The 23,868-nt window shown below is 37.4% G+C and overlaps 2 protein-coding genes across 8 annotated transcripts in view; both read left to right on the forward strand.

Moving 5' to 3' along the window:
* The window catches only part of KIF6 (kinesin family member 6), a 151,544-nt gene extending 139,324 nt beyond the window's left edge, over positions 1–12,220 (forward strand). For both annotated transcript variants that reach the window (XM_088161276.1, XM_088161277.1), the window contains exons 20-22: positions 5,881–5,970; positions 7,911–8,017; positions 10,803–12,220. In XM_088161276.1, coding sequence (XP_088017402.1) covers positions 5,881–5,970; positions 7,911–8,017; positions 10,803–10,819 — 214 coding nt within the window. In that variant the 3' untranslated portion in view covers positions 10,820–12,220. The remainder of the gene's footprint in view (positions 1–5,880; positions 5,971–7,910; positions 8,018–10,802) is intronic.
* Positions 12,221–14,427: 2,207 nt separating this feature from the next.
* Positions 14,428–23,868, forward strand: part of LOC106853815 (potassium channel, subfamily K, member 16-like) — a 29,179-nt gene continuing 19,738 nt past the window's right edge. For all 6 annotated transcript variants that reach the window (XR_015802250.1, XR_015802249.1, XR_015802251.1 and 3 more), the window contains exons 1-3: positions 14,428–18,601; positions 22,572–22,686; positions 23,219–23,385. Coding sequence is in view for 3 of the 6 variants with exons in the window: in XM_088161282.1 (XP_088017408.1) it covers positions 18,389–18,601; positions 22,572–22,686; positions 23,219–23,385 (495 nt within the window). In the remaining 3 variants the exon portion in view is untranslated. The remainder of the gene's footprint in view (positions 18,602–22,571; positions 22,687–23,218; positions 23,386–23,868) is intronic.

Raw genomic sequence — 23,868 nt, forward strand, 5'->3', positions numbered from 1 at the left:
TTTTCAGGTCTCTCAAACTGATGAAAACCAACTCCAGTCTTCTCTACATTCTGTGTCCTCTCAAGATTTAGGCATTAATCACTTTGCAAATGGTTGGCAGGTTTTAGGCCTAATCTGTGCTGTTCATTTCTGGTCTCAGGCTGAATGTTACTTGTCCCAGAGGAAAGCTGATGCAACAGAACATGAGAGCATTTTTGGTCTAGCTTAGCATAAATTCAGCCAAATTAGCTCAAGCAATCCATGACTGTCACTCTCTTTAATTTTGTACTGTCCTTTGAACTAAGCACCTCTTGCACAACCTCTCTGCTCCCCTGATCTTGGAAACAACAAATTTTGGTTGGTGTGGTGATACATTGCTCAGGAGAGCATTACATTTTGCATTCTAATTTAAAAATCTAGAACTAAAAAGAACATATGGTAATGCCCAGGCACTTTCCAGTGCAATGAGGGACTGGCCTCCAGCAGTGGTGAATCCTCCTTTCCCTACCCTAGCTCAGAAACAAAATTGTATAACTGGTTTCTTTCTGTTCTTTTAAGCTTTTCTATCAAACACCTTTACTGTTCATGTTTCTTACTGGAGGACAGGTCTAAGAAAGGTCCCTCTGGCATTTTGACTAGGATGGGGAAAGGTGCGTGGTTGCTTTGAGCTTCCAAGCTTACTTCAGAGTCCTGTACTGCCCCAGATGATTTCCTGCAAAAAGCAGATGTTCTTTAGAGTGAACTGTTTCTCTAAGTAATGGGCATATTGACTGAGGCTGACTGGATGATCCTTGCAGAAATATCACAGACACAGAATATTTATCTTCTGGAACTAAAATTGTAGAGGGAGTTGGGATTAATGTAGTTTTATTTTCCCATCTCTAACAATATTCTTGCAATAATCTTTAAAAGTCCATCACTCTTTCCTTCCTATGGTTCTAGAAAGTTGATCTTATTTTATGTTAGGCTGTTTAAACATATTTTACTCAAGTACATTTCCAGTGGCATGTATATGGAAGTAGAAACACTATTTCTACTTTTTCTGAGGCAGGAGCTACAGGCTTAACATCCCACTGTGCATGAAAATTTACTTTTTCCCCTACCTGAGTCAATAACATTTTAGAGTAACAGTTTCAAATTTCACAGACTTTAAAAGAATGAAATAGTAGAATATTTATTTCCCAAGGATTTCCTTGGCCCCAGTTGACACAGGAACTTTATTTACTGCTTCCCATAATTGTGTAGAATTAGTCCAGGCTACAGGTGCTTTTTTCACATAGTCCTGATACACAAATTGCTCTTTTTTCCCAACTTGTCTAAAAATCAACCATCTCTTTCTTTGGAATGATATTGCTATCTTCCCCCAGCAGAATAACCAGCCACTAAAACAAAAGCTGGCATAAATTATGTTTTATATAATGTGGTGTAAATAAAACCTGTTTCCAAGATGGAATTCAGTTAACAGGTGTGTCCAATAGATGTAAGATCTAAAACTTAGCAGGCTAAATTCTAAGACTGCTGTTGACAGAGTAAGTATGCAGTAAAACCATTCAGACAAACTCCTGAATGGGAATGGATGGAAATACAGTCTTCAAGCTAGAAATAATAAATTATAGAACTCAGCATGCAAAAGAAACAGGCATATTCCTATGTGTGCATTCCATATTAAGCCTTGAGAAGGCTCAAATTATATTTTATACTAAGTTAATTTATAACTAAAATAGCAGAGAAGGGAGGCTGGTAATCCCTTTGAAGCTTAAGGATATACACACCTAAAAGGCATTTGATTAATAGTCAAATATGTCTCTTTTTTCAGTTGAAAAAATGGCTGAATTGTTAAAATGTTGAAATTAGTCTATGTTAATAAAAGAGTTGAATAGTGACCATTTCTGCCTCAGTCAGTGAGGTCTGAAAGGTTGTGGTGCTACCTGCAGCTCATAGTGTATATATGTTTATGTCTCTTAATGGATTCCTGTCAAGTCTGCCAGAAGTCTGAAAATGCATGTTGGGCTCAGCACTCCATGTGTGCTCCTTCCACACTTTCAGAATTCAAGCACAGCCTTTTGTAGTTCCTCATATGGTCTGCCCCACAATGGCTTTCATTTGAGGAATTTATCAGATCCTTGTCTATTCAAATTGCTTCTCTCACTGAACATTTAGTTTCAGTAGTGTTGAATGGTTCTTGTATTCTCTTTGAATCATATAAATGTTAGATAGTTATTCAAATCTTATAAAAATTTTGGATTTTTTTCCTCCTCTCAGAAGGAATGCATTCCTTTTTATCTCAGTCAAATCTTTCTTAACCTCACTCATTTCCTTTTACTGCATCTCATTTGTCCTATTCCAGCAAGCCCCACAGTATGTTCAACCTCAGACTCCTCAGCTGTTCTGTTTCTTATTCAAAACCTTCCTGGCACTTTAAATTCCCTTGGAGACAATTTCAAATAACTCTCCACGTTGTCTGATGACTTTGAGCATCAGATTTTTTTAGCAATTATTGTCCTGAATTGCAACAGTTACTCCTTCTATCAATGTTGTGTGAAACAAGGTCAATGTTTACATATTTTACAGCATTTTCTGTCTAATTATTTTTTATACCTGCCAATTTTCTGCAGTGTTACATAACAATAAAAACATAATCTGGGAATAACATCATCAATTAGTGACATTTCAAAGGTTTTCACATTCTTTGGTAACAACTGGAACAATTTATCTATGAATTTGCAAGTTAGGCCAAATTTAATTTTGTAGCCAGCTACTAAAATGTTCAGCTTTCAAGCAGCTTGAGTCTTTCCTGTCTGTACACTGAACATCTGCTCCCCTCATGTCCAAAACTCAGACAATTGGACAGCTGAGGTTTTCTTAACATTACAGAGGTTGCACACTTTCAAATTTTCACTATCCATTTAAATCTATCTGATTTTCCATTATTTTTCAGCTGGCAAGTTAAGCACTCATACCATGACATGTACCATCTCTGTAGCTCTTCCACCCCGTGTACTTGATGGAGCTGATCAGTCCATGGATCTGTTGTCTCTGGTCCTTGGGCTCCTTCAGCAAGGGAAACGCTGCTGCAACCCTGTGTAATCTCTGTGACTGCTGCCCCATGCCTGACTGAGAAACACCCTCAACAGAGGATTCTCCTCCCTCAAACCCCCCCAAAAATTAAAGTTATCCACTGGGTGAAACTTCAGGTATTAGGTTATAAAAACAAACAGACAAAGTTGACAGACTATCTTTAAACTCCAAAAAAAGTAGGAATTTTACTGAAGTTGCCAGGAAACAGTTCTTTGAGATTTCTTAAATTCAAGGAAAAATCAGATAGATTCAAATGAAAATGGGAATTATACACTGTCAAAACAAGCTGAATAATGTTAGAGGTTAAAGCTTAGGCAACAGACAAAGAGATAGGATTTACACACCTTGTACATCCACCCAAATCCAAAATGTGATTCAGGAATGCCTGTTTGCACATTACAGAAATGTTGAATGGCACCTCTAGAGATCTCTGGATCAACCTCTTGCTTGAAGAAGACTTTGATCGCACTAAAGTGTGTCAGGCATGGTTTTGTTTGGCTTTGGTGGAGCATCCTGAGATGTCCAGTCCTTCATGCTGGTCACACAGAGAGGAGTATCATAATCCCCACCCCATGTTGGCATAATGACTTTCCATTAAATCTAGATTACTAGAACATTTTTGAATTTTTTACATTACTAGAACAGCATCTAACACACGGATGAATAAGGAATGTCCTGATATCTAAGAACAGGCTAGGAACAAGTTGCATCTGGGCATGCAAACCACTGCACAGCAAAATTACACTCTTTTGTCCCCTTGTGATTCAACTTATCTTTCAATGCCATTATCAGACCCTCAGTATGAAGGATGCAAGTTATCCCCATACAGACCATCCCCCTAGTATAGGAATTAGAGAAATCTCTAGGATATAAAAAAGATAGATTTGAGTTGTGCCAAACTGAGGGACTCATTTTTTAGATTAGTACACTATTTGTTAACGTCTAACATGGAAGAAGAGCTTTGAGTCATTTCAAAAAATAGTTGTAAGCTTCCTTATAAATTTCCTTAACTTGCAGAACAGTTTGCATCCCACAATAATAATGTCTCCTTGTCACCCCACAGGCACAGGATAGGAGGTTAAGGTCCATCTCTAAGCACAGTAATGTCAATTTCCTGATTCTGGGCATCATTTCCTTCAGTCTAAGAGGGTTTTTGACTATTGCTTTCCATGGCTGCCAAATTCTCCCAGAGCACCCTAAGGCAAGTTTTGCCATATTGTCCTCGGGTCCAGGAGTGTACTTGAAAGTGACATCCCTAGAGTTCCAGCTGTGCCACAACTGTACTATATAGGTTTTTTTTTAATTAGTCTGAATCAAAATCCCCTTTCGAATGGGGATTTAACAATTTTGGGTAGTGTTTTTTTATTATTACTTCAATGGGAAAAAAGTGGTTCATATGTATAAACTACTGCAACTTAAAATATTTCAGCTGACTCACAGTATTTGTAAAATTTTACATTTTGTGCAGGGCAAAGAGAAAGCAAAGACACTTATTTCAGTGCAAAGAAAGCAATGAAAAAGAATCACATTAAGTCATATTACTTTATGTTTGTTGTAGGCTAAGAATAGAGTCAGGGATGGTTGCTATGGTTCAGTTGATGTGGAGTGGTTTATTAAACCGTGGTTATGTGACTTGGATGCCTCAGTATCTCAGGGCACAGACACAGAGGTCTTTTAGAAAACTGAATTTAAAACACTAAATTATTTCGTTTTTAAGAACTGCCAAATCAGTGGAAAAAATGTTCAGGAAATCCTAAAGCTGAATGATGATATGAAATTCTCAGATATTGTTAAACCACATAGTAGGTAATAACGTCACACATCCTTTCTAGCTCTTGTAATATGTAGGTGCAATAAAGTACAGAATATTATTAACATTAAATAAGATATTGCTTTAGTTGAATTAGGCAGGTGTGAATGGTGTGGGACTCGAGGAGTTAAAGAGAATCATTCAGCAAACCTGGAGCTGTTCAACTGAAAATGACTTATACTCCTGGGCACAATATCTTCTGCAAAACTTAACCTGGCACAGTGTAACACAGTAAAATTTTAGTAATAAATTTCTTTCCCTTTTCAAGTTCTCTGCCAGAAATATCAATTCATCAGCCAACAATGAACAAACTACTGCAGAGTTAGTAGAGCAAGAACTTGCCAATCCTGCCATCTACTGGAAAAATCCTTACACTGAGTAATTTACTTTTTCCACTCTAAGATTGGCACCAGATCTGGCAGTATATGCAACCCCCAGGAAAAGCAGAGAGTCTCTAGATATCCAGTGGCAGAAAACTGCCTCCTCAACAGTGAGCTTCCATTATGATGATATCTGCAGAGGCAGGAATGCACAGCAGCTGTTTGCAATATATTTGGCTATCATCAACAAGCCCCATCCCAAAGTCTTCACTGAGTTTATATCCAGTCTCTCACTGATTTTGGTAATAATTTTGCCTGACTAAAGAAATAATGGAAAATGAGCAAAGGCCTCACTTGGCAAATAGTCAGTTTAGGAGCTAAATATACCATTACAAACTGTACATCGGATAATCAAAGTGCTTTACAAATCTGGGTTAGAAGGCAAATACTAAAATATATTTTTATGAAATTATTTGCCACTCCTTCATAGCCACATTCTTTACATAAACATAATCAACATATGGATTAAACTGAAAACCTTCTTTCAGTAAACAAGTGTTTATATAGATTTGAAAAAATCTTGAAAAAATTTCTTTGTAGTTAATTAGTGTGTGTATTAATATTGCCTGCACAAAGCTATATTCTTTTCTTTATTTCCTTCATTTTCCTTCGTTTTTTCATTTCCCATTCCAGTTTTTCAGACACGGATAGAGACAGCCCTTATGAAGATCCAGCTGTGAAGAACAATTCAATCACTCCTGGTAACCCAACTTTAAAAACAAGGTAAGAACTACACTTTGGCTACTCAGAGGAAAAAACAAAGTACAAAATAATGTAGTGCCTTCACAATCTTCCATCGGTCTATTTAAAAACAGAATCCTTGAAATACAGAAATAAAATATTTTTTTTAAATTGCAGATTTTCCTCCAACTTCCAAACCAACTGCAGGCTTCCACATAGCTTTGCAACAATCTGCTGCATCATCAGTATTACAAAGGTGGTTTTGTGTTTGGCCTGAGGCTTTTTCTCTATAAGCTTTTGAATATTCATGACTGTGTCCTTCCAGCCTTCTCAGAGAAAGAGAGTCTGAAAGAGTAAATAAAAACATTTGAAAATAAGAGAAATCAGAGTGTGTATGTATTGCAGAATTGTAGAATGCAGGAACAAGGCACAGACTTTTTCATACTTGTGATTTTGTCTTTAAAATATTTTTAATCTCCCTGCCACAAATTATTCTATTAAAACAAAATGGCAACAGCTTCAGGCTTGGCAAAGGTTATATGTCATGTTTTCTCAAAGGAGCTACTGCTTTGTGAATATTAGCTTAGCAGGTTAACAGAAACTAGTAGGGTTTTGAGCCTCTCTATTTTTTCTAGTGTGTCTATTTGCACATTCTTTTCTCCCACTGAAACATTCTGCCAAGTCACTCTACTTCCAGAAGTTATATACTTATTGTGCTCAACAGTTCTGGCTATTAAAGCCCTTAGGAAAATATGGTCAAGTTACTATTTTTCCTACTGCATTAGCAAGAAGAAAGCACAAGGGGTTTTTTCTTTCATTTTCCAAAACAATCCATTTCTAGAGCAGAAAAAAATTGTGGAAAATTTCATCCCCCGAAACCAAATGTTTAAATTGCATTTGGGTTTAAGAAAAGCAGAAGAAAAATAGAAGCTAAAATGGAATTTAGAGAGTACCTTCTCAATATACTGTGGGTTTTTATTTTTTATATTGTTGCTAAATAAATAAAAATCCATCAACAATAGTCCCTTATTGGTGTTCTGTGATCACCTTGCAAATTACATTAAAATAGGGGAGTTTTAAATTCAGAGTAATTTCTTCTTTGTTTTTCCATTTTGGTTCACTGATTCAGCAACTGAGAACTTAATTAGTAGCATGAAGACAAAGATATTAGACTGCTGTATATGTCAGCCACACAAACCACCTACTGCTACAGTCAGTAAGGAACAGTGAAAATAACCACAATTACAGAGGTAGGATATGTAAAAAAAAAGTTTTTCCCTTCAGTTCCACGTGTCCTGTATTGTAATTTTTTGTCGCTGCATTTCTCATCTCCCAGTTAGTGCTTAATCTTTAAATAAGGTTAAAGATGCAGGTGGAAATTCTTAGCTTTCTCATCTGATTAGAATAGCTTCATTGTATTATATCATCTTACCACCAGAGGATCTGTCAAAAGCAGTCGTGAGTCAATGATTTAACAGCACAGGTACAAGAGTTCAGCTGGGACTGGAGAGTCAGCAGCACAAAGGATTTGTGTCTGTCAGGAGATGTCCTGAATGCCACATGATTGTTTACTTCTGTGTGTGTATGAAAACTCCCCAGAGTAGGCAAAAAACTCTATTGATCTGTTCAAATGTATAGCAGCCTGAAGCAAGCAAACACATGGCATAGTCACATCCATCATTTCCTTGGTAAACTCACTACATTAAGCTTTTCCACTTAGAATTAAGTCTTTGACTCAGCACTAGAACATTTTTAACCCTTTGTGAGAGGTCTATAGCTGATAAGCAAGTAGCCTTCCCACACTAAAGAGATAGTGGCTAATCTTAGGAACCTACATAAAACCATTAAGAAGTCCTGAGATCAATTTTCTGCTAAACTGTGCCATATCTAACAATGCATCTAAAGAATAAAAACCTTGATGGTGAAAAAACAGGAGAAAGAAAAATTAACTTTCTTATTGAGTCCACACTTTCTTATTTCAGGACCCCACCAAGTTCAAGCACATCTATTCCTCTGACTGGAGACAGCCAGGCTGATGCTGACATCCTAGCTTTCATTAAAGCAAGACAGAATATCCTGCAAAAGAAAGGTAAATCCTGCCAAAAAATAAGAAGCCAAACCAAAATCTCCTGTACAGCATTTTAAAGCCAAAATAGCTTTAGCCCATATTATACTAGGCAAGTGAGAACTGATTCTGGCTTCAGTTATATTACATTATGTGCTCAGCTGTTTTAAACACTTGAGGGTCTTCACATGTATTTCTTAAGTAGCTCAATGCTGCAGTGGAAAACTGTGAAGGCTCTCTGTTTTGCTAAACCACCATCAGTGAATGTCTGGGGCATGCATGGCTGTGCAACCTGCATAGTATTTTATTTTACCCTTAAGCAAATGAATGTGGTTTCTTGATGATCCAAATTTTTCTGCATAGATTTTCTTTACATTATCTGTCCTGGTTTTCATCTGGTAAAAATTTAGTTGTAAAAGTTGAAATCAAGTAAAGATCACTCGAATGATTACACTGTATCCCTACCTCAGGAGGCAGACTGGCCCACTGTGACTAGCAAAGAGTATGTCCTTAACAGATATTTCACTATGTCAAGGATAAATGAAAATTTCTATGAGTATTTGTCATCAAATCAGGTACTGAGAGCAATCATAGGAAGGTAATAAAGTTCACTCTAGAGTGTAGATAAGCAAAATTGGCAGGAAGCAGAAAGCAGTAAATAAACAACAGTGGCACTGCAAGGTAGCCTAAAAGTAATTTATCATGATAAAGAAAAATAACTTTTTGTGCTTTTTTTTTTCCCTGAAGAATAGTTTTCAGTGGCAGCAACCAATTAGACAGAATATGAGAGTGTTAGTGGTTACTGAAGCAATAACTTTCCATCAGCACTTCAGTGCTGATGACAGCATTTTTCAGCAAGCTATCTGCACCTGGCAGATGGTGTTAGCACTGTCACAAAGTGGGGCTTTGGTATCACACTGCTTATCAGAAAACTGTCAGGTAAACACACACTGGCTGAAAAAACAGCCTACCTACACTTATCCAAAGCAAACACTTAGCACACTTAGGCTTTGGGATCTCTTTTGTCTTTATTTAGAAAAGCTGTTGTCAGGTTTCTTTTGCAAATGAAATTAAACTGGATTTATAGGCAGCTCATCAGAAGAAGGTTAGAGATAAATGTCTCACAATAAACATTTCGGGCCTTCAGAAGGTCCAAGCCTGACTCAATCTGTGACGTAGAATAATGTAATTAACAAGAGCACATCTTATCCTATGATCATCTCCTAAATCACACCATAACAAGAATGTCTCTCTCAAATGCCTTTTCCATCCACATTGTTTTCAGTGGCTATCACCTGGCATCAACCATCAGTTTCAAAGGGACTAGACATTATCAACATTGACAACTGTTTAGACCCCAAGTCATAAAAGGTATTCTTACAGAAGAAAGGACAGTCAACACTTTTAAAGTTCTGAAATTCAGTCAGACAGCTAAGCAGTTGAAAAAAAGAGTGGAGTAACATTTGATCATCCTGGCAGTGCAGGGCTGGATGACTCACAAATTGCTAAGCAGAAGCAAGAGAATAAAAAAGTAAAGTGGCTATGTCAGTTCAACAAACTTGTAGGGACCTGATGCTGATGTGCCATAGGCAAGAGGTAACTCAGCAGCAAGTTCTGAGAAGGATTTGGAGTCAACCTAGCACATAAGAGAAGGCTTTTCTTCCTTGTGAGGAAAGGGAAAACCTCCCAGATTTACGGGATGGAGCCACTGATAGCAGGAACCATTGACTAAACAAAGTTTGTAAATTTATCAGGATGGAAGAAGAGAACTAGAGGGTTTCTTTTAGGGGACAGGGATGGGGGCTATGATGTTCTCCATTCCCTCTCCCACAAAGAAAAACTTTCAGATGTAGAGTTAGGTAGAGAGGAAGAGTAGAAGAGTGTAGTCTCACTTCAAACTTTGAGGGAATAACACTATGTGTCATCAGTCACATAATTTTCCTCAAGAAATTTCAACCATATAAAAAATAAAACCAAAGAGAATTTTTTTGTCCAGAGCCATTAAGCTGAGTCAGACACTTTCACACAGAATCTAAGTGTGCTGAGTACCGGTTCTGTGCTCTGTTGCCTCATTACCAAACTCTCTTCAACTAAGACGTTCAACAACCCTTTCTGCATTTGCATGCAAATGTATTTGCCCTCTGCATGACTCTTACACACACAGTGCCTGCAGGAAACAACATGAGGAAGCATGGGGTCAGCCAAGCCAAAGTCTGCTGGGCTTAAAAGCTGTCAACATCCTTACTGCTCTTTCCTTTATTGATCCTGACCCTTTCAAACTGTTATATTAGCATCTCAGAAGCAAACTGAGGGCCCTATTATACATTAGAGGGGAAGGAAAAAAAAAGAATAAATGTGTGCAGAAGCCAACAGAGTGGAAAATAAATTTCATAAATAGAAAGCATGGGAATGTTCAATATCCTTAGTGACAGTAATGGAGGGGTGGGAATGAGAGGTCTCAGTAAAGATTACTTCAGGGATTGTGGGTTATTACCATTTGCTTTCTAAACAGAGAGGAATTAAAGCAGGTACATTCACAGGGCCTTGCTGGGATTGTTAGAGCATTGTAATAACTACACTGGAAAGCTTTTTAGAAAAGGGGCTACTCGGCAAACATGCTTTTGATGCCATGTTCAGTGTTGGATAGTGAAATGGAAATGCAGAAAAGTAGATGAATGATTCTTGTGTCTTAAAAGATTTAAATTAAAGGCTTTTTTTTCTTTCTTCTGTTTTATGTTTCTGAAGATTGATTTAAAACTGACAATGCAACCTGAAATGTAGTCTAATGTATTTCTTTATCTCCTTTCAGGCTTGGGGAACAAATGAAATTCTTGTAACAGTCCACTATTTCCTTTTAGAAACAGTGAAAGACCTTTATTCTTTGCCTTCTTCTTCTGTTTAGAAACAGGTACAAGTAAGTACTTCAAATGTACAGGTTTAATTGGTAAGGGTATGTAAATTTTCTTTGACAGCAAAATCCATTTCTCTGACAATACATATTTGAGTTTTGCACTCAGTATCTTCACCCTGCATTAAGATTAACAAAATTGAAACAGCTAATCAGGAGTTTGCCAAACATGTTTGTTTATGAGATATTCATTGTGCATTTCTAAATTTTAAAATTATCTAATGTATTAATGCTTTTATACATCCTTAATCTAGGAAAGGCTTGTCACTACTGATAGGAGTTTTTTGCATCGATTTACATAAGGCTTTGTTAATTATACCTATTGACCATCAAGAGATATCCATTCAATAACAGTAGTTTTCTGGGTCATAAAGTTCCATAAAATTTCATTTGAGATTTTTCCCCCTCAAGGAATAACAATTTTCATATCAGATTATTAGAATACAGCGATTGCATTGTAATCTAAAAACAAATTCATTTTAGAAACTAATTCTAGAGTTCAAAATTTCCAACTATTTTCTTTTTATTTCAATGGATTAAATGTTGTGCAGAATGGATTAAATGTTATGCAAAATGCACACTCTCCCAAAATATACACGTTTCAGAAGAAACAACTACACATAATAGGCTTTAAACAGAACAAGGCCAACACTTCTGAAATACCAAGATGAAATTTTAAATGCATTTATGTCTTATATATACTGTAATTTCACTATTGACTTGATACTATTTTATTGCATAATATCCAGTTATGAAACAATTTGTTTTACACATCAAATTAAAATCAAAAATGCAATGCAAAGTACAGTCTTTCTCTGAGATACTACATTGAAGCTGTCACTTTTCATGCTAGTGATAATCCTATAGTCATGCACTTAGAAGCATATGGGTTGTTCACATAAAAATAAAACAATATATTGGCAGAAGTCAGATATTCTCAAGGATGTATATTTCTTTATATGTATGCTGATACTTAATTCTTTGTCAAATTCATAATTACACAGCAGTACATGGTGAATGGCTGTGTTCAAACCTACAGAAGATATGTTTGTAAAATTGACAATTAATATGCAATCAATTTTAAAATATTAAAGTTGTACCCTTTTTTGCATTTTAATTTTCTGTAAAAGTCAATATAGATACCATATAAATTGGTAAGCTTTAGCAGAATTTAATATATGTAAACTGAGATAAAAGTCAGATCTACTCTTGCTTTGAGAAGAGTTCAAGGATTTGGTCAGAAATGGAAAAATCCACAGGACTTCTCCCTTTTATATGTCTGCTTTGTTGGAGATTATATTAAAATGTTTTTCTTTTTATCTGTCTGTCATTATTTTTCTTCTTCTCTCTCTGTGATATATAAACACTGTATTAAATATGCACTGTATTACTGTTCATACAGCTTCGTTGAGGAGAGCGGGGCCACATTCCTGCTTCCATTCAACACTGCTAGCTGGAAAAGAGCCACAGGTTCCAAAATGTTGCTGGGTCAAGCAACTGTCTTTTTTTTGTTTCCAGTGAAATACTCATTGTGGTGAATTTGTTTGAAGGTGGCTGAAAGGGAATCACTGGTCCAATATCTCCTTCCTTTGAACATTGGAGCATTTCCAATAGCTTCAAGTAACTGGTTAAAAGAAGGATATCAGTGTTATCTTCACATGAGTTATATGATGCTGCTACTACTTGATGATTCAGTGTTCTGGTCCCAGTTTGCCACACATCTCACTCAGAGATAAAATAATTCCTTGTTCTTCTGTTTCAAAATTCTCTAGCCTTTTTTTTACACTATTGTAAATTTTGTGAGAATTTCAATCACTGACTGGCAAAATGGTCTAAGATTAAGATTATACCAGGCCCTTAAGATCTTGGAGAAAAGTGCATCCAGTGATAGAAAACTATATAAATATATAAAACCATATAAATAAATAGAAACTCTTTCTTGCATATTTTGAAAATTCTCATAAGATTGTGTGGAAAGCAAAGATTGCTCATTTAGTAAATAGTAGTTGTAAGATGTATAGCATTCACTTTTTTAAAAAACTGCTCTTCTCTTCAAAAATTGCCTTTTGGGTTCAGAGGAGAATTCAGGTTGGAAATTATCTCAGCAGGTCTTTAATCCCACCTCTTCCTCAAAAGAGCATGAGCTACAAGATCAAACCAAGCTGCTGAGGGCCTTGTTCAACGTGGTCTTGAAAACCTCCAAGAGTGGAGAACACATAACTTTTCTAAGCAATTCATTCTAATGTTTGACTGTCATCGTGACAAAAAGGTTTTCCCTAATGTCCAGCCTGAACTTTTCTTTTTGTCATTATCTCTCTTCCTCTCACAACCACACTGACAAAAGCCTGGCTCCAGCTTTTGATGGCCTCTCATGTGCTGAAGGGCTGCTTCTCTAAGTCTATAAGGCTTTGTGAAAGCATTTATTGCTTCAAGAAATTTTTGTTGGCCACAGGCAACCAAAGTTCCTTCTTTTAATAATCTCTCTTCATATAACTTCAAGATTAATTTGAAACAACCCAAGCATTTACTACACTGAAGATAAAATCAGAGGCCCACGTTTATCCTGGTCTTGAATCCTCTCTAAGCTACTTGTAAAACAGCATTGCTAAGCATGGCATTCCTCATGCACATCTCACTCCAGTCAATTCGTGTGATATCTAGTTGGGTTTGGTTCAATGCTCATATAGTAAATAGAATTTGTTTATTATCTGCAACCAGAATAAAACATCCAAGTATATTTTTTCTTTTTTGGTGAGGATTTCTTAAAGAAGTAGCTCTAGAGTGCTAGATTCCATACAGATATTTCTGGGATTAATTGATGCCAGGCATTGTAGATCATATCATCTTTTATTTCAACACATTTCCAATCTTCTATATAGTTAATTTCAGAAGAAGATACACATCCTCTGCTGTGTTACAGCACTGTAGCTTCTGGGAGGCTCAGGATATGACCCAGATAACAAAGGCCAAGGGGTCTGCTCTCATTTATGTTGAATCTGCCAGGGCTCTGTACATTGTCTGGACCTGCATTAGTGAAACCCTGGAGCTAACCAGGTTTTGGCTTAGGCATTTCATTACTTCCTGGCCACTGCAGCTTTCCAGAGAGCTCCAAGAAGAAAATGGCATAACCTTATATTGAGTTTCTCTTTTTTGGAAGATGGATATGCACTAACTCAATCTCCCTCTGTCACTCCTGCATTTTTTAAGAGGCTTTGAAGGGTACTAATGAGGTTCACATGTGTAACAGTGTAAGTATATAATGTAATATATATTTACCTGTTTTGATCAATCATGGGATGCAAGTATTTTATGTCAGTAGTATAAACTGAGACCACTTCAACAAAATAAAATGTTAAGATCTTATAAATGTTGCTGCAAACGTGCAGCTGGTGAATATGAATGCCGAGAAGATGAACATCTGGGAATGCCGTGTTACATATAGCATATTTGGTAGCTCTCTACAGAATTTGTTTGTCTTATCAAAGTGATTTTTAAATAACCACAACAATCAAAGTGCTGGTTTTATGTTATTTCATGTTAATCACTTTTATTGTTACTTTAAACAATGTTAAACAATCTTTTTCTCATATTTTTTTCTAAATATTTTCACTTCCTGCAATGTTTGCTTTGAAACCTCACCTATAGGATGAGCAAAGTAAACTGAGTATTTATAGTGGTTACTATCCATGCCCTGATTTGATACCACCACAATAGAACTGAGGATTCCTTTTCACTTTTCCTTGAGGAAAAGCTCAGGAACGGAACCTGAGATTTCTAAAGGTTACCTTGTGTTCATTTTAAGGGGCATCTGCAGTGCTTCATTTGACAGAAACAGTGAACTAAACAAACATTTGTATTTGTGCACCAACAGTGGATTTACTCAAATGCATTTATACAGATAAAGAACAGAAACAAGGTCTACCTCCAAAACAAAAATTGTAGAATGCAAGAAAACTTTTTTTCTTCCTGCAGAATCTGTCTGAGAAAAATATTGTTGAAATCTCTGCATTCTTTGTAATATTTATCTGAAAATGCTTCATGTTTTCACCTATGTGAATCAGGAAGTCAAAATAATTCGTTTAAATTTGGAGTGAGAACAAAGTCAGAAGTAAAAAATTGACAGATGGCAGTGTCATGCCTGAAGAAATGCAGTGGTTCTCTTATATATACTTAATATGGTTCTAAAATAATTCCCTTAATTGTTCTCTGCAGTACAGAGTTTAAAAGTCATTCAGGGAGTATAAAAAATTAAAATAATTCAGTATTTCCTTGTACAAACTGCTCAGGCTGAAATGCCTAGCATGTGAAAGAATGAATCACCAGATCTTTGCATCCACTTTGTCAACTAGTTCTGTATGGAGACATTTCTACCCAAAAAACTAGTTCAAAAATCATTCTCAATCAGAAGCTTGAGAATCACAAGATCAGTCAAGATATCTTTCAACTTATTTTATTACTAAATTAAGAAACAGCTTGTTTGTGTTGATGTAAATTATACTTCTGATCACACTGGTATTTTTTCTGGCTTTTGAAAACCAGTGAGGAAAGTGAGCTAAACTCTGTCAGTTATTTTTTGTATTATCTATCTGTCTGTGTTGTTAGGGGCTGTAAGAAAATAGGTAAAGCATTCAGAGACACTGAATCCTTTGATTTGCTCCAAGTAATACATGAAAAGTGATTATTATGTTGATTGTAAACCAGGATGTCATTTTGGTATCTAACCTTTCCAGAATGGCTCAGATTTTCTTTGGGAAAAGCTGGATTCTATTGGGTCAGTCACACTGAGGAAGAAGGACAAGTGAAGGAATTATCAAGGAGATCATATCCAATCCTGGATTCAAAATATATTTTTGAAAAGTCATTCCCTAGCTTTGAGACCAGATGCACTCTTATGTTCTACATTTGCAGGGAGCACTGGAAAAGCAGGACCTTGGAAGAACAGTCAACTTCCACGTTCAGCTACTCTTAAGAAGTTCTTTCATTCTGCATTTTTTATTCCTAAAGTTTATGAACTCAGGTTTTGTTTATTTTTTAATCAGAAGAGCATTAGAAAAGTAACAAGAGAAGTTAAGACTAGAGAGTGTGCTTCATCATCTTGTCATAAAAAGCCAACTGGTAGTAGTGTTATTTCAGCACATTGCATATGATGTCTTTTTACCTGGAAGCCAAATTTAATTTCCAATGTGGTAAGCCATGCTGAACTCCCTCTTCCAGATTCAGAACTCACACAAAAACCATAAATCTTCTGTTAACTTCCAAATGTACATATTCAGGTTCCTTTTTTCCTGTGGCAAGGCATAATTTCTGGGCTGCTACGCAGGTTCTGGCTTAATTTGGTTCCTATATTGCAGCCTGACACTAGAGGGGGAAAGAACCAAACCAGTAGGAATAACTGTAATATAGAAATAAGCACACTATGATGATGATAGTGACTCAGTTTGCAAAACCTTAGAAAATTAAGATCCCAAAAGTAAGTCTGAGTGGACATTTTTTCTTATAGCATAATTTGCACTGCCAGGTTTGTCAGCTGGCATTCCTAGTTGATCTGAACTGAAAGAACAGAAGAAAACTGATTATGAGTTGTATTTGCTCATTTATATCTTATATTTTCATACCCTTAATTGTGAAATGTACTTCAAGTGAGAAAATTTGGCCCAGCCCAACTTATCACAATTCCATGGTTTGCATACATTTCACAAAAGCAGCAAGCTGGCATTCTCTCAGCCTGGTAGTCATAGGTCCTGTCAACAACAACACAACAAACAGTGGATCTCCCACCACAGACAGCCCTGCTAGTGCAATACCCCAGGCTTGCCTGCCCATATCACTGCGCTGGGAATGGAATAACAAGCTGTACCTTTTAGTTATGGAAGTCAGACACAACACTGATGCTCTTGTTAGATACTGTGTGAGTAAATATCATCCCTAGCACAGAACAAGAGAAGAAGGCCTTCCATCAGTGATAATAAGCTGGATGTCTCAGCTGATTCAGATCAGTTTGCTTCATAATGTTGTTGCAATGCTCAGTGATATCAATGATACTTTAACTTCCATCTCTCAAATATTTGCTTTTTCAGCTGAAAAGAAACACCAGACCACCCAGGCTGAGTCCTTGCACATTGCACTTCCCCATTGAAATCTTTCTGTTCTCCACTCACACTGACAGAACAGTCCCAGACAAAGTCCAGGATGGTCTCCTGGGAATTATCCACAATAGTTTTCACTTTTCAGAATAGCAAGTGGCCTTCTGCTGCTGGTCAGTCATCCTCCTCTGGATGATGGCTGGCCCCAGGTTACAAGCACAGAACAAATGGCAAGTCCAGGGATTTTCCCAGATACAGATATGAATGAAATTCATTTTTCAGCCTTTTTCTGTGAGCACTATCTCTTGTTTGAAGATAGATGTAAAACCATATGAATGCTAAGCAAAGTAGGGGTATCTGTATTCAGAACTTTTAACCATAAGGGAGTATACTAACGAAATTGCAGCCCTAGCCATCTGGCCATCATCGTGTGTGTGTGTGTGTGTGTGTGTGTTTTCTTTCAGAAGCAGTGTGAAACAGGTGACACTTGCCATAAAGCTCTTCCTACAGAAAAAAAATGCAAGCCCAGCTCATTTCTAGCACATGATAATTATTAAGGCTCCCGTGAGTGAAACACTGATAGTTTTTTAGCTAATGATTAATCTTAAGCCCTCCTTCCCCCTTAAATATTTGGATTAAAAGGGCAAGACAGAGACTGAAGGCAGTAGGCATGAGTGGTTTATTCTCTAACTCTGTGGACTAAAGGGTAGAGTCATCTGACAGGGTTCAGGAGCAGTAAGCCAGACAGTGAGGACTAGAAAGGAAAGAAGTTCTGTTGTGTGACCAAGTTGAATTCAGGATGTTTAAAAGCTTCACCATGCTGGTTTTACTGCTGCCAGCAATGTTTGTATGGTACAAACAGCAGCTATTGACTTCTCCATTTATCCAGCTCCATATTCTTCTTTCTTCTGGGGAGTCTGCTGTAATTAGAAAGTTTAGAGCATTTTGTTGTACAGAAGTCTAGTGTTTAGAGTGAGGCTTTACTTGTCAAGACTTTAAGAGTCTATCTGTGGCTCTATATTCATATGACCTGGGATCAGTCATATAACCACAGTTTTGATTCAGCTTCCCAGACTGGAAACCAATACCAACCTCAGAGGGCTTTATTCATTTGATTGAGATCTTTGGATAAAAGCTAATAGAAAAAAAAACACTATGATTCACACTCTTATTGAGCTATAAATGTTCACCCTTTATTTTTGATAGAGAACAGATGTGGAGGGATAAAATTTCTCTATTAGTCTCATTTTGTAAGCCCTGATACTCTGATGTTTTATTGAAAAACTCTCCAGGCCAGTAGCTGGGAACGTTAGTGTGTGATTCCTGGGTGTTTTGGGTAGGTAACATCTTGGAACAGTAACCTACAAAGTCCTGAGCCAGGGCTGGCAAGGGCAGATCAGCAGCATGCCCCTCCTCACTATGCACAGCCAGCAGATCAGCTGGACTCCACTGCTGGTACTGGGGTACCTCTTTTACCTCCTCCTGGGTGCTATGGTGTTCCAGCTGCTGGAGAAGCAGGCAGAAACACATTTTCGGGACCAGTTCCAGCTGGAAAAGCTCAAGTTCCTGCAGAATTACACATGTTTGGACAGACAAGCCCTGGAGCAGTTTGTACAGGTAAGAGGGAAGGATTCCCATTGTTTTGGCTCTAGCATTATTTTCATTAAAAGAAATTACACTAGTGGGGCCAACCAGCCAAGCATTATATAAACTGATCAGCTGCCCATGATATTAAATATCTAACTTTATAAATAACTCAAGCCCATTCATATACTTCTTCTTTATCTTGATCTATGGAACTACTTTCTTTCAACAGTCATAACTCCCAAAATATAAGAGCATCTAGTGATGCACTAGTGCTACATTGCAATAATTCTGCAATAATAAATGCAATAATAAGCCAGCTTCATGGTTCTCATCTCCCTCATTAATTATTACTGGGGACTATGCATGGGGAAAAGAACAAGAATCAAACCTAAAGAAGTAGGTTGCCTTTCTAAGGTTCTCCAGTCCAAACCTGTGTAAATTCTGCCCTTTTGTACTAGAAATTGTCTACTACCTTTGAAGGGAGTCCTGCACTTCCAGGCCTAAAGAAATTATAAATTCAACCATTACAAAATATGTTATCTATTTTTCATAAGAAGAGATAAAGGGCTTTTGTTCAATATGGGTTGTCAGTTAACAACTTCAATTACATTTTAATCTTTTCCTCAAAACTGGCTGGAGATAAATTATTAGACCTTTCCTGGTATTATATATATTTTTTCATCACAGTACTGCAAGAACTGGACAAAAATCCTTGAATCTTGAATCCTTGAGTTTCTTTGTGCTCAAAACATACACAGTTGCAGAACTGGGTGTCTAAACAGTCTGAACTCTTTCTACCATGTCATTAAAACTGACAAAAACTTGAAACAATTTATGTTGCCCAGGTCAGAGGACTTCCATGGAGGTACATGATTTTGATCAACAAAAAGCCCAGACTTCATGTATGGATTTAAACAAACAGTGAAGCTCAGATCAGAAAGGGTAGAAAAGGTGCCTGAACCTCTGTCTACAAAACCAGTGTTCTGATTACTAATACTGTGATACTGTGTACCTGTGGAACATTGGGCATTGGCCAGAAAATGACTAGAGCTTTCAAGAACTTACAGGCTTAAAGACATGTCTATTTTTTTTCACCTTCATGACTTGTTGATGTTACCTGTCTTTCCTTTATCTCTCTGATAGTGATTGCAGAGGTGAAAACCCTGATTTTCATTCTAAACCTGTGATACTTTATGGGGTTGAAAGGTTTATTTAAATCTCCACTACCCTCAAAACATTAGGAGAGGTCAGACGGGTCCAGATTCTTCTCTCTCTGACTCCAGTGGACTTTTCTTAGGTCCACTGCCATGCCACTCAGAGAATCACATTTCACTGCTGTGTCTCTGCTGAATTAAACACAATTTCACTTGTAAGCTGTTCCAGATAAAACCGGCTGAGGGCACCAAATCATCTACAATGCACCAAGCTTCAACGTATTGAGACTTGGTAGTCCTCAAGGTATATGTGAGTGAAGGTGCTCTCTCCATATGTTGTTTATAAGACTTGTTAACAACTTTGTCTGACTCTTATTAATATTAGACAACACTAGTCTTCCCATATTAAATCTCTAATGCAGGGAAGCAGTTATGTCTCTGCATGTTTTAACTTATGGTTAAAGGTTAAGGGGCTTGTTCATCATGTCACAAGTTCCAGTCTGAAAAGTCACAGTAGTTAGACTACAGTGAGATACAGTCCCCCGACTCAGCCCATTCAACTAACAAGTATAAAGTGTCCTGCCTAAATGCCCATTCTTTAAACGTAAATCCTGAAATGTGAGATTAAACACCAATTCACCTTTTTTTTTTTGCATTTCTATTATCACTTATAATTCATTAACTTTTGACTCCACTGTGCATGAAACAAATTCTTGTAATTCCATGTCAATAAACTGCATTAATTCTGCATAGCTAAAACTGCCTAGCTGAGAGATGGCTCTGAGCTGCAGCTCCTAACATGAGCAGCCTGGAGCTTTGGGAAAGTGCAAATCCAAACTCTCTTATCTAATGCATCTCTGGTGGACATACTTCGGTCAGGGAATTATGCCAGTCTGACAGCATAACTGAGAAGCAGATGCATTAAGGAGTCTGTGTTTTGATCATGTCCATACTTTTTCAGTCTCAAATGACATGATATAAATAGATTATAAATTAGATTATAAATGGATTATAAACAGTAGAAACAGACCAAAAGGACCAAATCCTTGTCTATGACCACAGGTGGCTGCAATGTGCATTGGCAGGGGGACAGGAGCAGAAACAGCAGGCAGTTTTTATTCTCTCCACATCCTACTATAGCTTAATGTAGGTTTCATATTCTTACCATAAATTACAGCACATTGCTTTCACGTACTCACATACTGACAACTTCTCTCCCAAAGGCAACAGCAAATGTTCACCAACTATTCAGCAACTGCCATACCCTTACCTGAGCTGTAGATGGAAGGATCCAAGTGTCCTTGTAACTGTCCCACAGGAATCTGTTTGTTGGGCACTGGGATGCCATCTCATTTACAGAGTTCTTTCATGGGGTTGTACTTAACAGCATCAATTATACCAAGAAATCTGGTCTTGTCAGACTGTGTCGGAAAGGTTTGATATTCAAAGTTGCCTTACTCTTCTGTGTTGGCTCTCAGGATGTGAACGTAACTCCTGTGAACTCTTGTGCATTGAAATGCATAGAACTGTCAAGTGTTCCTTACAGGAATAAATTAAACCTGTGATCATTTCAAAATATTCACACCTCAGTAGCTTCTGTGTGTTTCTTCTAAGCAGCAAATGAAATAAGTAACTGTAGAAAATCTGACATGCTGAATTCTTCTCATTCTAAGAAAAGGCTTTTAATGGATAATACAAAGTTCTTTGCCATATTGAAAGTAAGCTCTGCAGATACTTCAGTCATGAGATCACACGTGATGAAGTCCAGCAGGTCTCTGATAAATTTGACAAATGCTGTAGGATTTTTTACTGAAGGAATCAAATTAGCTACTATACTTAGGATACTCAGTCCACCAGTACAGATCAGCTAATATTGCAGAACCTGTCCAAAATCAGATACCTTAAGCATTAGTTGAGTTCACTAGAAAAGCAATCTTTCTGGGAGTGGTTAACATTTGAAATGATCTTGGGTCTCATACTCCTGGAACCAGCTAAAGCTGGGGTTGCTGTTGACTCCTGCTCATGTCTTGCATCATACAGTCTTTAGACAAGATGAACAAGTAATTCCTTCAGGCATTTTGCAAAATTACAAAGGCTGTGACTTAGCCTTTGTAAGATATGTGACAAACAAGGGGATTCTTAAAACCCCAACCACTGAGCAGAGGGAAACGATTCTCCCACAGAGAAATCCTTGGGGACAGCAAAGGAACACAATCTTCATTAGGTCAATTGACAGGATATTTGATGCAGGAGCAGTAATTTTTTGTCACACAGTAGTTTTGGTCTGGTAAGAGTTATCTGGAGTAGCAGAGAATATTTTACTAGTTAATCTTTCAGACTAGGAAAAGCCTAATATTCATTGAAAATTATATGGAAGTTATAGCCAAAAAGAGTAATTCATCCTTACTAGCACGTAAATGGAGCAAACAGAAATGAGCATGTTCCCCATTCCCCTGCCCACAGACACAACTATACATTTACACACGCCTAAATTAAGAACTTGGATGAGATTTAGATTACAGAAGAAGAGAATATGAACTACTTTATTTCTTATGGCACAACTTGAATTTTTTTTCCCAGTTTGATCACTTTGGGAATCCTTGACCGTCTTCCCCTTAGATTTCATCTAGCTGGGGAACTTCAATGACCTGTTCTCCTATAGCAAGGGTTCAATAGGCCAGCTCTATTTCCAAGTTTTGCCATGTCAGCAGTTCTTTTTAGTCCAACTCTACCCTTTTATCTGCACTATTTATCACTCTGCTTGCTCAAGATGGAAAACAGTATTTTCTTATCTCTATTTCTGACATTCTTCCTCATCTTTGCTCCTTTGACCTTTTCTGCTTCAGGTCCTCATGGAAGCATGGGAAAAAGGGGTCAACCCAGAAGGAAACTCTACAAATCCCAGTAACTGGGACTTCAGCAACTCCTTTTTTTTTGCAGGAACTGTTGTCACCACCATAGGTGAGGTACTCTCTTTCCTTAAAAACTGGTATTTCCTCCAACCATCCTGTAAAGCCCCCAGAAATGTGTAATTAGTGGTCAGAATCCACCTGCAAGGCAATCAACTACTATGGGTTATGGTTTTCTATTGGTTTCCAATTATGCCTGTTATTTTTTTGTATACAGTATTTTATACTCCCAAAAAAGCTGAGTGCCTACTTGGTACATGCAAGATCATTTTGTACATGGACAGCACATCTTTAGGTTGCTTTGAAGCACTGAGTCACACTCACCACAAAATCAGAGACCTATAGAAAGTTACAATAGTGCCTGGAAGAGTAATATTTTTTATGTTTAATTTTTAGCTAGTAGTAGTGAATGCAAAATGCTTCATCACAAGCAATGGAAATTTGCAGATAAATTTAATCATAGAAAATCATAGATCCACAAGTTTCTGAAGCTTAATGTAGTTGAGCTTCCAAGTTTATGAACACTCCATGATGCCTGCAGCTTGACTGTAGAGCCTTTTCACATTTTCTTTTTTCTTTTCCAGGTTATGGTAACCTGTCCCCCAGCACAGTGGCAGGGCAGATCTTCTGTGTGTTTTATGCCTTATTTGGAGTGCCCCTCAACCTGGCCTTCCTTAATCAGCTGGGGAAAGCTCTCAATGCTCATCTGCTTACCCTGGAAAGATGGGTGCAAAAGCCAGGGCGTGCCCAGGTACAGTATCAATTTACCATCTGTTTTCACTATTTTAAAACTAGTTAAAGTTATTTCCTCAGCTGCTGCTGCTAGCTTAGGTTTCTTTGTGTGAACCACAGCAGTTTCATGGCCCTCTCTATCGGAAACTTGATAGACTTAATTTCCCTGCGATAGCTTTAAAGCTATAGGCTTTTGCTTGAGGGGCCCTAGATTTGCCTTTTTAAAACCTTACTCAGCAAAACCATAGACCTGGTGACCTTGGCAGAATACGTGCATGTACACACATTGCCAAGTCAAGTTCTTATTCTCCAGCCTATGCCAGCATCTGTCCAGAGTCTGTGCAAAGGCAACTTATTTTTATGGCCTAATGATCTGGCTGGAATTAGCTTTCCCGTTTGTGCCAGCAACTGAGCACTTCCTTCCTTTTCTTTTCTTAAAATGCAAATACTTACAGTTATTACAGTTTATTACAGTTACTTACAGTTTATTGGTGAGTCATTG

Source organism: Sturnus vulgaris, chromosome 3 (assembly GCF_052056855.1).
Source record: "Sturnus vulgaris isolate bStuVul1 chromosome 3, bStuVul1.hap1, whole genome shotgun sequence".
Lineage (NCBI taxonomy): Eukaryota > Metazoa > Chordata > Aves > Passeriformes > Sturnidae > Sturnus > Sturnus vulgaris.